At 40.6% G+C, this 12,142-nt stretch overlaps 1 protein-coding gene across 1 annotated transcript in view; it reads right to left on the bottom strand.

The window, feature by feature from the left end:
- Positions 1-2,065: 2,065 nt before the first annotated feature.
- Positions 2,066-12,142, bottom strand: part of LOC135086957 (glucose transporter type 1) — a 137,052-nt gene continuing 126,975 nt past the window's right edge. Inside the window, exons 7-17 of the mRNA XM_063981793.1 lie at positions 10,924-11,019; positions 9,357-9,517; positions 9,037-9,161; positions 8,766-8,936; positions 8,406-8,542; positions 8,164-8,322; positions 7,641-7,853; positions 5,855-6,079; positions 5,507-5,646; positions 4,638-4,753; positions 2,066-2,154 (exon numbers count right to left, since the gene is read on the bottom strand). Of these exons, the coding sequence (XP_063837863.1) occupies positions 2,066-2,154; positions 4,638-4,753; positions 5,507-5,646; positions 5,855-6,079; positions 7,641-7,853; positions 8,164-8,322; positions 8,406-8,542; positions 8,766-8,936; positions 9,037-9,161; positions 9,357-9,517; positions 10,924-11,019 (1,632 nt within the window). The remainder of the gene's footprint in view (positions 2,155-4,637; positions 4,754-5,506; positions 5,647-5,854; positions 6,080-7,640; positions 7,854-8,163; positions 8,323-8,405; positions 8,543-8,765; positions 8,937-9,036; positions 9,162-9,356; positions 9,518-10,923; positions 11,020-12,142) is intronic.

The raw sequence follows: 12,142 nt of genomic DNA, 5'->3' as shown, positions 1-12,142 counted from the left end.
ACATTTATCAAATATTTAGAATAATTTCTTGGTTCATTTTCATGCGTGATTCCTCATATAAACACAGCGCCGACCGGGTCTAGGTTATTCTGTGACAATTTTCTTCAAAACTGCTCATTTTTGAAAGCCTCTTGACGATATCTGGTCATTAAATGTAAGGTTTGCAGAGCCCAAATAATGAAAATCGATCAGTAACAGATGACTAAAGACATATTCACATTTTTACATGGCATACGCAGGGAGATATTTGTATGATACCGCGGAAAGCATGCATACTATGCATTGCATGGGTACGTGAACCTATGCACCGACCCTCATCAAGTCTTCTTACAAACATCTTTTGCCCCACGCAAACCACATACCAATATAAAAATACCTTAAACTAAACCATAAAACATAACTAAACAGCGACCGATCAACCAAAACTGTTTACAATATGAATACGATCCAATCCATTAATAGTTCGCTCCTGTGTATCGAAGCCTCGCGTGGAATGTTTGACGAAACTTTCGATACAAAATTTAACGTCGCTTACAATAAGCTTGCAGCTTAATTGAGCGTGGGAGTGTCGCGGGAACCGACGGGGCGTGGCCGCGGTACGGGGTCGGTGGGCTATTCCCTTGCATCTTGAAATAGAAAAGTTACTGAAAACCAGTTACACAAATCGAGCGCTGATATTCATTCGCAGAGCTACGCGAACGCCAGACAACTTTGAACTTTATTCCAAACAACGAATTTTCATTTGAAATGTTTTCTATTTCGAATAGCCCCCTGCCACCTGTTAATGACGCTGCACGCGACACGCCCATTACTCCATCACTCACAGAATGACCTAGACCGCCCTCTACTCTTGTCGTACAGCCATACCTAATCAGACCCATGTGCTTATTGAGCTTTTTACATTAAATGATATATCGATCAGTCGTCGCAAGTGTGTTGGATGCATATATTTTAGGCCATGCAGTGCGGACGACGTGTCGACGAGCCTTATCAAAAATTTGAGCAGTATAAACATGCATGGACGAACGTATCCTCCTATCCAGTAGTTCTACAGTTGCCTACCTAATTAGTTAGTAAACACTCGATCTTCCACTAGGGCGTATAGTTTTAAAAGCTTCACATTCTTAAAAGTCTTCACAAAATTGTATAACTTACCGTACTCTATTCATCTCATCGTCAATTAAAAAGATAATATGTTCTTTATTATCTCTTACGCTACAAACAAAACAACTATACAACTCAAGTGTACCGTAAAATAACGCAGCAAATGTGAAATGAGACAGTTTAAACTATTTTATATTATCCTCAATTAATTACAATAAATAATTTGCATTTCTCATCAATTCCCGCGGTTGCAATTAAATGTATCTGATAAATATAATTTACAAGTCAAATATAATAATAGAATCTCGGTCATTTTAGATATGACTTTAAGTATCATTAAGTTTAACAATTATGAGTAAAAGAGACTAAAAACATTCGTAAAATAATATAATTGTATAAATGAACAGCACGTCCAAGTCGAGGGGCGCGCGCGCTGGGCGGCGCACCACACTCCCATGGTACCCATTTTACTTTAATTTCCCTACATAGAATTAGTTGGCATGTAACCCGTGTGCAGTGAACTGACGGCGTCATCAGATGTCATCCGATCTATTAGTCGATAAAATATCTACTATTTTTATATTGAATATCCCTCCAACGCACTTATCAATAACGTTAATAATATCAGAAGCGAGTATCAGTAGACCGTTCAGAAGGGCCTTAAGTCCCCAAATCACTTCTGAGAAAATTCATGAAGACCTATTTTAAAATGGGTACAAGAACGCAACAGCACTTTACAAGGTGCATTCGCATTCGATAAATTATGTCATAAAATGACAGACTAAAGAGCTATTATTACGCCGTGACTTATCCTATTTAGCCTAATCACATAAATTTAGAACATTTGTTGTGTGGTAGTAATAGCGAGAGCGGCCGCCGGGCGCCTGAGTCCACGAAACAAAAAATTGGCGGCTGCTTTCAGCGGCGCTACCAGAGGCGCCGGCGCACGGACTGGCCATTGTCAGACGTTGCCGGGGGCGGGGAAGCGCGGGGGCGGCAGCGGCGGCGGGGGGCGCCCCGCCTCCCCCGCTCCCGAGGACTGTTCCGACACTGTAACGTGAAACCAAACATGTACTCACACTCATCATAAACTCTATGGTAAAAGGATCTAAATCTAATTGTAGTCTGGTCTGTGAGCACGTAGAATTTTGTCCAATGACCCCAAGCTAACCATCCTTGTCGATCGCGCGTAATTATATGGCGCCCGCAGTGCTTGTGCGAGCGCGACAGCAACATAATTACGCGCAAGCGATAAGGATGGGTAGCTTGGGGTCATTGGACAAAATTCTACGTGCTCACAGACCGGGCTTTAGGAAAGATGGAATCGACAAAAATTACATAAATTAGATAGGATACTCATAAAAATGTTAGTAGTCTCAATGCTCCTGCGTAAGGAGCGTTACAGATTTACATTAGACTCCAAGAAAACTTTATCTACCTACATTAAGAAATCTTAACAACGCTATATATGTATGTATGACGAAATCCTTTGACTACGAAAGATAGTATAGAAGTAAATTGGGAAATACCTCGCAGAGTCAATCTTGCTCTTCCCACAAAATCTAAGGCTAACGTTTTCAGATGACGTCATGCGATTTTAGAACCGTTCAAAGCCTAGTTACGTCACTAGATGACCATGCCGTATTTAGTTAATTAAGGATATTTACAGAGTTATAAGTAATTTTACGTGTATCTTTGTATCATAGTAGTTTTAGATTAGAAAGAATTCAAAAGATTGAATATTACAAATAATATTACATATTTTCATCTGTTTATTTGACTCGCTATATGACAAAATGAAACTTGGCAAAATATAAAGTTGGAAATATTTACGAAAGAACGCTGAAGTTCGTTCATACGTGGCTGTTTTTACTTCAGCAATTAAATTACTAGTAACTCTGTATTATTCATGTAACATAACTTAGAAGCCATAGCCTCCACTACCTCAGCCATGATGATGACCAGATGAATCATGTACGACAGCAAAAGGCTACGTATCATAACAGTGTCTTATGTACTGTATATTTATGTATACCTTCTTTTTGTCAGGAGGTTAAACAAGCAAATAAGAAAATAATAAAATAGACGAGACGAACATTGGTGTCTTGAAGTATATGTTGGGTGTGATGGCACAAATACACTCAAATGATAGTTTAGTTTACATTTGAACTCATGAGACCCGTAGTCCAAGCGTTTTGCTTAGATTATGGCTAGATGTTGTATAATTTTATTTATTTTTACCAATGGTCCGTGACCCTCACTCGGCATGGGGCACACTGAAAACCAGCGCTGTGGCCTTCGTCACCGTAGGCCACGGCATATGCTGAGTGGGGTCCCGTTGCAGTGGGCATCTTGTTGGTGAATGGGTGGCACTGCTCAGTTTACTCTTGTTTTTTTTTCTTCTTCCATTATTATGTGCTACTGTCATGTCTATGTAATTGCCTGTTATTGTGTGATGTCCATTATAATAAATGTGGGTATCTTTCTTTCTAATGTCCAAGGATTTTATTCAGACTCTCCTATTTTTCTTAGGAATGTTATTTTATTCTAAGTTTTCATGTTATGCTGTGAGTTTAAGTTTTGTTATAGTTTTTTTTTGGGCGGACTGTTCCGCTGACTAGTTTTACTTAATTTGACCTATTCGCCTATCACCCATTTTATGTCATATTTTGATAAAGGTAGGAAAATTGTTGATTCCTGAAAGTGAGAAAATGCATTGGTTTTCTACAGTGGCCTGTTAAATGTTTCAGTTTTGGCCAAACTTTGTAGTTACTCAGGTATTTAGCGAGTTTTAAAGTTAATAAAGATTTTTATAGAAATCACAAGTATGTAAATGTAATCATTTTACATGAAAATGTTATAATCGTGAGCGTATTTGTGCCTTCGAGTGTTTGCGTCGTGTTTGCTGGGGTGTCGTATTGACAATGATCGGCAGTGGGCAGCATGAAGCCGTGAACATAGCGAAAAGGTATCTTTTGCTGATATTATAGTCACACTTTTTCAAAAAGTACTAGATCATTGAAAGGAACATACATTTCTAGCGGCATATTTACATATGTGACTATAAAATCGTTGGGATGACTGTCACGCGAGTGTCAGTCACGTTGATGGAGTCCGCCTCTGCATCAGTCACGCCGATCGTATTTTTTTAAAACCCCACTCCTGTAGTTTTCAAGACAGTGAGTATAGGACAAAAAAAGCAAATATTGTACAAATGCATTATGTTTATATTCAGATGTATGGTGTATTTTTTCGGATTCAAATGTACCCAATGTTCTACCTAATGCTCATTTTAATTAGCGCATTGTTGTTAATACGCACAGCAAGAAAACTATTTAACGAAGTCCAAAACAAAAAAGACCTAATTAAAAAAACAGGCAACCAAGTAAAGAGAAGTTCTATAAAAGAAGACAAAAGAAAAACAAAATACGAACGCAAAAACATCCTAACGCTTCCATATTTAAAATCCGGCGGTTTGAAATGACGCGCCACTCCCTCACAGCGTGACTGACGCGCCCGCGCATTCGACTTACGTGAATCGTGCTTCTCATCGACGGGCGCGGGCGGCGGGGGCGGGGGCAGCTGTTGTTCCAGTGCGTTCACGCAGTTCATCATGCTCCCGTAGAGGCGGTTGTCTCGAAAACTGTCCCTGTTGACACCACGACATCATGAACGGCCGTCTTCGAACTGAAGCTTTGTTATCAGCACATACAATTGGTCGCGGTCCACCGAATTCCGAAACGCCGCTCCTCCGCGCCCTCCGCTTGCTGGCTCGAGAGACTCCGAGTTTAACCTTGGGATGATATTTCATTGAATCCGTCCCGCTCATCGAAAAGTCCCCGAGTTAGTTCCGATCGGGGCAGGAACAATTAAACTAAAGCGTTAAAATACTTCCAACAAACTGGACTGACTGAAAACCGCAGCTCGAATACATTGGTTGCATACGATAATTGCTCATTTCATTTAACTCGAATAACAGTACTATCCGTGTTAGCTCTGGTCAGATTAATTACCAACTTTGCGTCGGCATTAGCGAGTGTCCAACAATTAATTGAGCCCGCTTTTAACGTAAATTGTTTAGTTAACGTCTCATCAGATGCTTTATACAGGAAATACAAAGTCGATTCGTGCTTTGCGTGCTTATGGTATGAGGTTATGACTTGCTCACGGTGTATTCATAGAGCTATGGCTGTTGATAGTCTCAACAGTTGTGGGTGATTATCGGATTGGCATAAATTAGTCTTTGTTGACACTATTAGCAGCCATTATGCTGTCGGGTAATGCAATATGGCCGTGAGACAAAACATGATATCTGTGACTGTCAATGGTGAACAGACACACGGGTGCCGTTTGTAAATAATAATTTAAAAAATCAATAGAAACAACAAAAAACCTTTCTTACCTCCCATTGGAATTCCTGAACAGTGCCAAAATCTCTTCGAAGGTCTTATTTTTTGTTTCAGGAACTTTTTTATACGTAAATATCCAAAAAATTGCAAGGAATACACTAAAAGGCAGGAATGTATAGTTTTCCAGTAGTGCCTGTAATTGAGAAAAAAAGCGTTTGTTTTATTGTTTGGTTTGGGGCAAGTAGGTACATAATAACGGGACCGAGAATGTTAATTTAAAAATTTGAGTCATCTACGTAGATTGATCAATGACGGTATTTGACAAAACCTTTTAAGTTAGTAAACATCTCCGAATTCGGCCCATTAGCATTATATTATTTGGGGTCATCACTACCACGTACCTTCATGCTAGGGAAGCCGATTCCAACGACGAAGTTGGCCATCCAATTTACTAACACGGCGATCGCCATGGCGCTAGGTCGGGGTCCTTGCGAGAACAGCTCAGCGGTGATCAGCCAAGGAATGGACCCGGGGCCGAGCGCGAAGAATACCACGAAGCTGAGTGTGGACACCACTGACAAGTAGCTCATCCAGTCGATCATCTCCTGCACATAGCCAAAGAACTCCTATCAGGGGATAGCATGTACGCTCTTTCCCGTAGCCCTCCGGTTAAGAAAAAACCCACAAACATAAATGCACATCACACACATGTCGTATGTGTCACGTCGTGCTGCAAGTGCCAGGTCGCCCCTGGTGCCGTAGCGAGTGAAGTACCCTCGTCTATCAAGGCGTATGCTATAGTGAAAGTGCCTTCTGCTTTTGAGCAGTGTTCGTGTGAGTCAAATATATCGCATCGGTAAGTATGCGTGCGCTAGACATCCCCGCCGATATAGTCCGAATTCAACCTCATGTCTGTGAGAACGTGTGGTGCGGTGTGAGTGATGTCACTAACATTTATATTTGAGAATTTGTTTCTTCAAAATTTACAGCTTTCCTACCGAGTGTCCGGATTCGGGTACAGGAAAGTCGAGTTTGAGGGGGGGATCTAGCGGAAGCGAAGCAAACAAAAGATGGTAAGTTGTGGGAAAGAAACAGTTGCTGTGCTTGCTACTGTAGTAACTAAAATCTAGAAGAATGAAATGAAACTTGTGTTCTTGGAAACACAATCTGATGTAAGTAGAAAAAAGGAGATAGAACAAATTAAAGTATCGATGGAAATGGCGAAGTTTGATGAGAAAGATAAAAAAAGTGATAGGAAGCGTCATAGAAGCGTGCGCAAGCAGATTTAACTAAATAATATGGTTTTGGTTGACAATATAGTAACCTAATTATATTTTTTGTAAAGTTTACTATTATATAATGTGTCAACCAAAACCATATAATAATGTAATGCTTGAAATATTTTAATTTACTTTGGAACTAAATTGCAATAATTTCGAGCATTACACTATGAATAACTATAATTCTTAATATGATATTAACATAGAAGTAGGTTTTAAGAACAAAATACAAAAGGTATAAAAGTAAATGAAAGGAGCGGAAGTCAGCATTCCTTAAAAGCTCCTCTTGATAAAATAATAATTACGGGAAATTAAAACTCAAAAAAAGTTAATTTAATCGTTAAACAATTTTTACTGTCGATTATTCATTGTATGTTTATCAGGCGTTGAAAATTTTAATCCTGTATCAAAATTTTAGAAAAATAATCACTGTATAAAATATTTTCTTATTCCGCTAATAAAATGATTATCGAATTCTCTGAAACTGATTTTCATCCTTAGTCTCTTGTCGTTCTCATATCATTATCCATAACCATTACTTTGACATACTGAAAATACTTATTGTGTTGAATGATATTACAAAAAGGATAACATTAATTATGACTGTCCTCAATAAATTATTTTCATACAAAAACAACTGGAGACCAAATGTAACTTGATCCATCCAAGTTTCCAATTTCCAACTCGATACCTTGCATTTCATTGACAAAACTTCTTTCTCTATTCCTTTCAAATTTTCACCAGATACCATACATTTTGAGACCAAACCTCTTCAAATCTTTAATCTAACAATCGATCCTACATAAATCTTATACCATTCCATGTATACCTTAACCACATATTCACACATTCTCTCACTCTATTTATTCCGAACCTCCTCCACCCACCGCTGTATCATAGGACACACCTTGATCAGAAACGAGATGGTGATGAAAATTGAGAAGATGAACATCCCGCCGAGCCCGTAGAGGTGTAAGGTCCGTCTTCCAGTGCGATCCATGAGGGGCAGCGAGACCAGCGTCATTCCCACCATGATGGCTCCAATGCCCATGGTAGCGAACTTGGCAGACTCGTCCGTGAGGCCAGATGAGGTGAACAGGAACGTTGAGTAGTAGAAGACCTGGAGGCGAAAGACATTTGAACTTGAACATCATCATACAAACAGAAAGAACGACTGAAAAGAAACTTTACTGATCTAATCTGACAGTTCAATGTTCAAGTTCAGATCACGTCAGGGTTACCAGTGTCATGGCTTGAGGGAACTAGGGAACGCTTTATTTAGACCCACCTGCATTGCGCGACTGCGCTTCGACAACTGATTTCGACCCCACATTATTTGACGCTCGAAATTTTAATTAGTAGACCTTATAGGTATTTGGTTCCCTTTAGAGTTAACAACTTAGATAGAGAGACTAAGCATCACTTCTTACCGCATTAATACCGCTCAGCTGCTGCGACAGTTGCATGACCACGCCGATGAGGAGAGGGGCTCGAAGGGTGGGTGAGCACAACAACTCACGCATCGAGATGGACGCCTCGGCTTGCTGGGCCCTCTCTTCGGCCCTCATCTCTTCAATGTCCTCTTCCACCTACAAGATATCAAAAGTTATTGAAGGAAAACTTTGTAAGGGCTCTAGGCCTTTGCCGGCCGAAGATCTAAGGATACTCTCACCTGGTTACTAGCACGAAGTCTTCGTAGAGCACGGCGAGCCTCTTCCTCCCACTGACGCGTGATGAGCAGGTACCGTGGGGACTCGGGGCACGCAGGTAACAGGATCAGCTGCAGGATTGCGGGACAGATCGCCAGGCCTGGAAAATAGACCAGGTTCAGCATGATCGGTTTTAAATTATTTTGAACGTTTATAGTTGAGCAATCTGGATAATTATGCATCATGTTCTTGTTCAACATGATAGAAAAGTGTCATGCCTTGCTTTACTTGAGGAGCTAGTTTGATGATTAAAAGTATAATGTCAAAAGGACCTAGCTGTGTGTGAGGAAGTAGTAGATATCAGTTGTAACTGATGAACTCACCCAGCAGTATCGGCCACCCCTCATCAGTACCGAGGATCTGTTCGATTCCGAGCACTTGGGACAGCAGCAGTCCGACGGTGACAGCCAGTTGGTTGACCGTACCCAGCCCGCCGCGAAGGTTGAGCGGCGCAATCTCCGATATGTACATTGGCACTAGTGAGGTGTTTAGACCTAGAAAAGAACGAAAGATGAATGTCATGATAATGCGGCCATTAGTCGCGTCAAAAGCTGGTCTAACTGTCTGAAAGACACTAAAGATACTTGTACATACCACAATTGACTCCGATGATGAATCTTCCGAAGATGAGAAGTTCGTAGCAGTGGGATATCTTTGTGAAGCCCATGAGACTCGCGCCGCTGATGCCCAGAATGTTGTTTAGCAAGAGACCCCCTTTCCTATTGACAAAAGGACAACGGTCCCATCAAAATTATAGGTGAACAATAGACTCCGAGTATTTTCGTTTAGATTGTTAAATGGAATCCTCAATGTCTTGTGTAAAGACAAAGAAGTCGCAATTGGTCATGAAAATGGTATGGTCTTGAATACAAGATGAAAGTGGTCTTTAAGAGCTGGTGCTATAAAGGACATACCTCCCAAACCGATTGGCAATCATCCCCCCAGAGAAGCCTCCCAGCATGCCCCCGATGGCGAAGATGCTGACCGCGATGGAATAGAGCTTGTTCACGGTGTCGTCATGCAGGTCCAGCCCGTACCGATTCTTATACACGTCCTTCATGAAGTTGGCGATGTTCTGGAAGGTGGAACGGGGTGTGAAAAGGACGTTCGGTCTATTGGATATCAAGACATGTTTCGGTCGATTTTATTTATCTAAATATATATAACTCATGGGTGACTGACTGACTGACATAGTGTCTATCAACGCACAGCCCAAACCACTGGACGGATCGGGCTGAAATTTGGCATGCAGGTAGATGTTATGATGTAAGCATCCGCTAAGAAAGGATTTTACGAAACTCCACCCCTAAAGGGGTAAAACGGGACCCACGCTTACGAAGTCGCGGGCCGCCGCTAGTTTCTGAATAAAACGCTAGAACCAATTAAACTATTTAAACATCATCATCATCATTATGTCTTTTAGTCTCCATTGCAGGAGGGCGACTCTCCCTAATTTACCAGAGGGAAATGTGGTATTTGGCCTACAGTCTCCACACTGGCCAGACGGGTTGGTGTTATATTAGTTGTATAAAGTAAGACCACAGAATAATAATAAGTACTACGTACAGAAGGTTTACTTCGCGAAGGTATTTAAAAAATGTATGCTCAATGTCATTAACAATATGGTGTAATTTAGCTTGTCTCAAGAGTCAAGCACCATTTTATTGACAAACGTCAGTGAACGGTACTGCGCCGAAGCCATAGGGCTGACTTCGGTAAAATGATGTGTGACGTGAGGTGCCAAACTGCAGAAAACCTCTCAGTGTCTTTAGGCAACTTAAAAAAGTACATTCTGTGATTTTATTATTATTTAGGCAGTTAAATACTGCACAGTATTTAGTACACCATTTTCTTTATTTTTTTTCATCATACACAAGAATACGCGTGCGTGAGTCAATGCTCGCTCGTATGTGAGGCCTTGCCGAATAGTAATCCTGTAGGGTGTCATCGTACTTGTTTTGTTTTCGATGTAAACTCGCGGAGATGAACAGGCCTGGTAAGACACTTATAGACGTCAATATCGTATACTCAAATAGGCGTAACAAGTTGTTAACTAATAGTGATCATCCACTATGATGAGAGTATGTGACGAGTCAATTAGCGTCAGGTCTACACGCCTGCAGGTGGTTTATAACCCTCTAATTTTGATGAGCTGCGATTTTCCCACCAGGACCGAATTTAATTTACTCGATCATGCAGAGAGGCGGCGTCTGGAGCAGTAATTTGTAGACGACGAGCATTAACTCAATAAGGCAACGATGTGCTGTTGATCTGTTGGCTTTATGTTATCGAATATTATGCTTTCGTATGTGAATAACTTCGAACTGTATTGTGTGGTGGACCGACGACATCATAAAGGTAGCAGGGAAGCGCTGGACGCAGGCTGCCACCAATCGATCAACATGGAAAGCATTGGGGGAGGCCAATGTTCAGCAGTGGACGTCCTATGGCTGAAATGATGATGATGAACTTCGGACTTACTTTGCCAGGAGCGTTGATGACACCAGTGTTGTATCCGAACTGCAGCATCCCCAAGACTGCAGCCAGGATAGCGTAGGATAGGAAGAAGGTGAGGCCCTGAAACCAAACCAGATTGATCGTGAAACCCGTTCTAAGAAGCCAGCGAAACACATATACAAATATCAAAGTCGCCAAGGCAGCGTTCACACAAAACATATTGTTAGCCGCTGACTATGAGCATACGCTCGCTGTGAGCCCTAGCATGAAAGTAAACGCATACCGCGTTCTCGCGATATTGACAATATGATGCTACGAAGCTAACAAGCGTCGATAAGACAAGAAACGTCTATTCTGCTGAAATTCAGCGACATTGCATAGCGTAATATCGTGTTATCGGTTCCGTGTAATTATTTTATATGCATGGAAGAAAATTGCACTATATTCGCTCGTAGTCGGCAGCTGTTTTGTTTGAACACAGCCCAAAAAGACTGGCCAGTTTAAACGCTTCAAGATTTTCTTAATTGTCTTGGCGGCTCTGAACTTGGACAATACCCGTGCCCTAGCGTGAGACAAGTGATACACAAACTGACACAATAATACTCAATAACGCTTACATTTCTTTTCCCAGGCTGAGTGAAAAAAATAACAAACTATATCAGAATTAATGGTTAACATTATTCTGCTGCAATATTTTCCCTCACAATTATAATACATGTACAAGTATCACAACTAGTGATTAATAGTTCATCACACACACATTTGTGAGTCATGTCATTCAGTTGTTTGTGTATCTATTTTTATACTGGACACAACTTAATTAAATACATAGCAATTAAATTTAAATGCCCGTGTAAGTTCCTGTAACATTTCTCGTTCGAGTAGTCAGTCAGTAGTTCAGTTATGAAATAATGTAGGTATTGTTGCGCACGATCCGCCTTCCACCTTTACACTCTTTCGGCCTATAGATTTGTAGAAACCAAATTCTCTGTGTCATTGTAATTTTTGTACTTTTTGACTTGTTTAGAAAACTTAAGCTCGTGAATATATTTCTGTTCGATCTCGCATCTCTTTATCTTTTATAACGCATATTTAATTTTAATACAGTCCACATTCCGTTCACAACCGGTATAAATAAGGTTTTTCTTCTTTCCTTAGTCTCATACCATGAAAAATGGCTTATACACGTTGTTCTAAATATTAGAGATAAAAATTATAACTCTAATGAAACCTTTCTAATTTA

Source organism: Ostrinia nubilalis, chromosome Z, assembly GCF_963855985.1.
Source record: "Ostrinia nubilalis chromosome Z, ilOstNubi1.1, whole genome shotgun sequence".
In the NCBI taxonomy this organism is placed as follows: domain Eukaryota; kingdom Metazoa; phylum Arthropoda; class Insecta; order Lepidoptera; family Crambidae; genus Ostrinia; species Ostrinia nubilalis.
The sequence above is the reverse complement of the archived record's forward strand: the minus strand, read 5'-3'. Positions and strand labels throughout refer to the sequence as shown.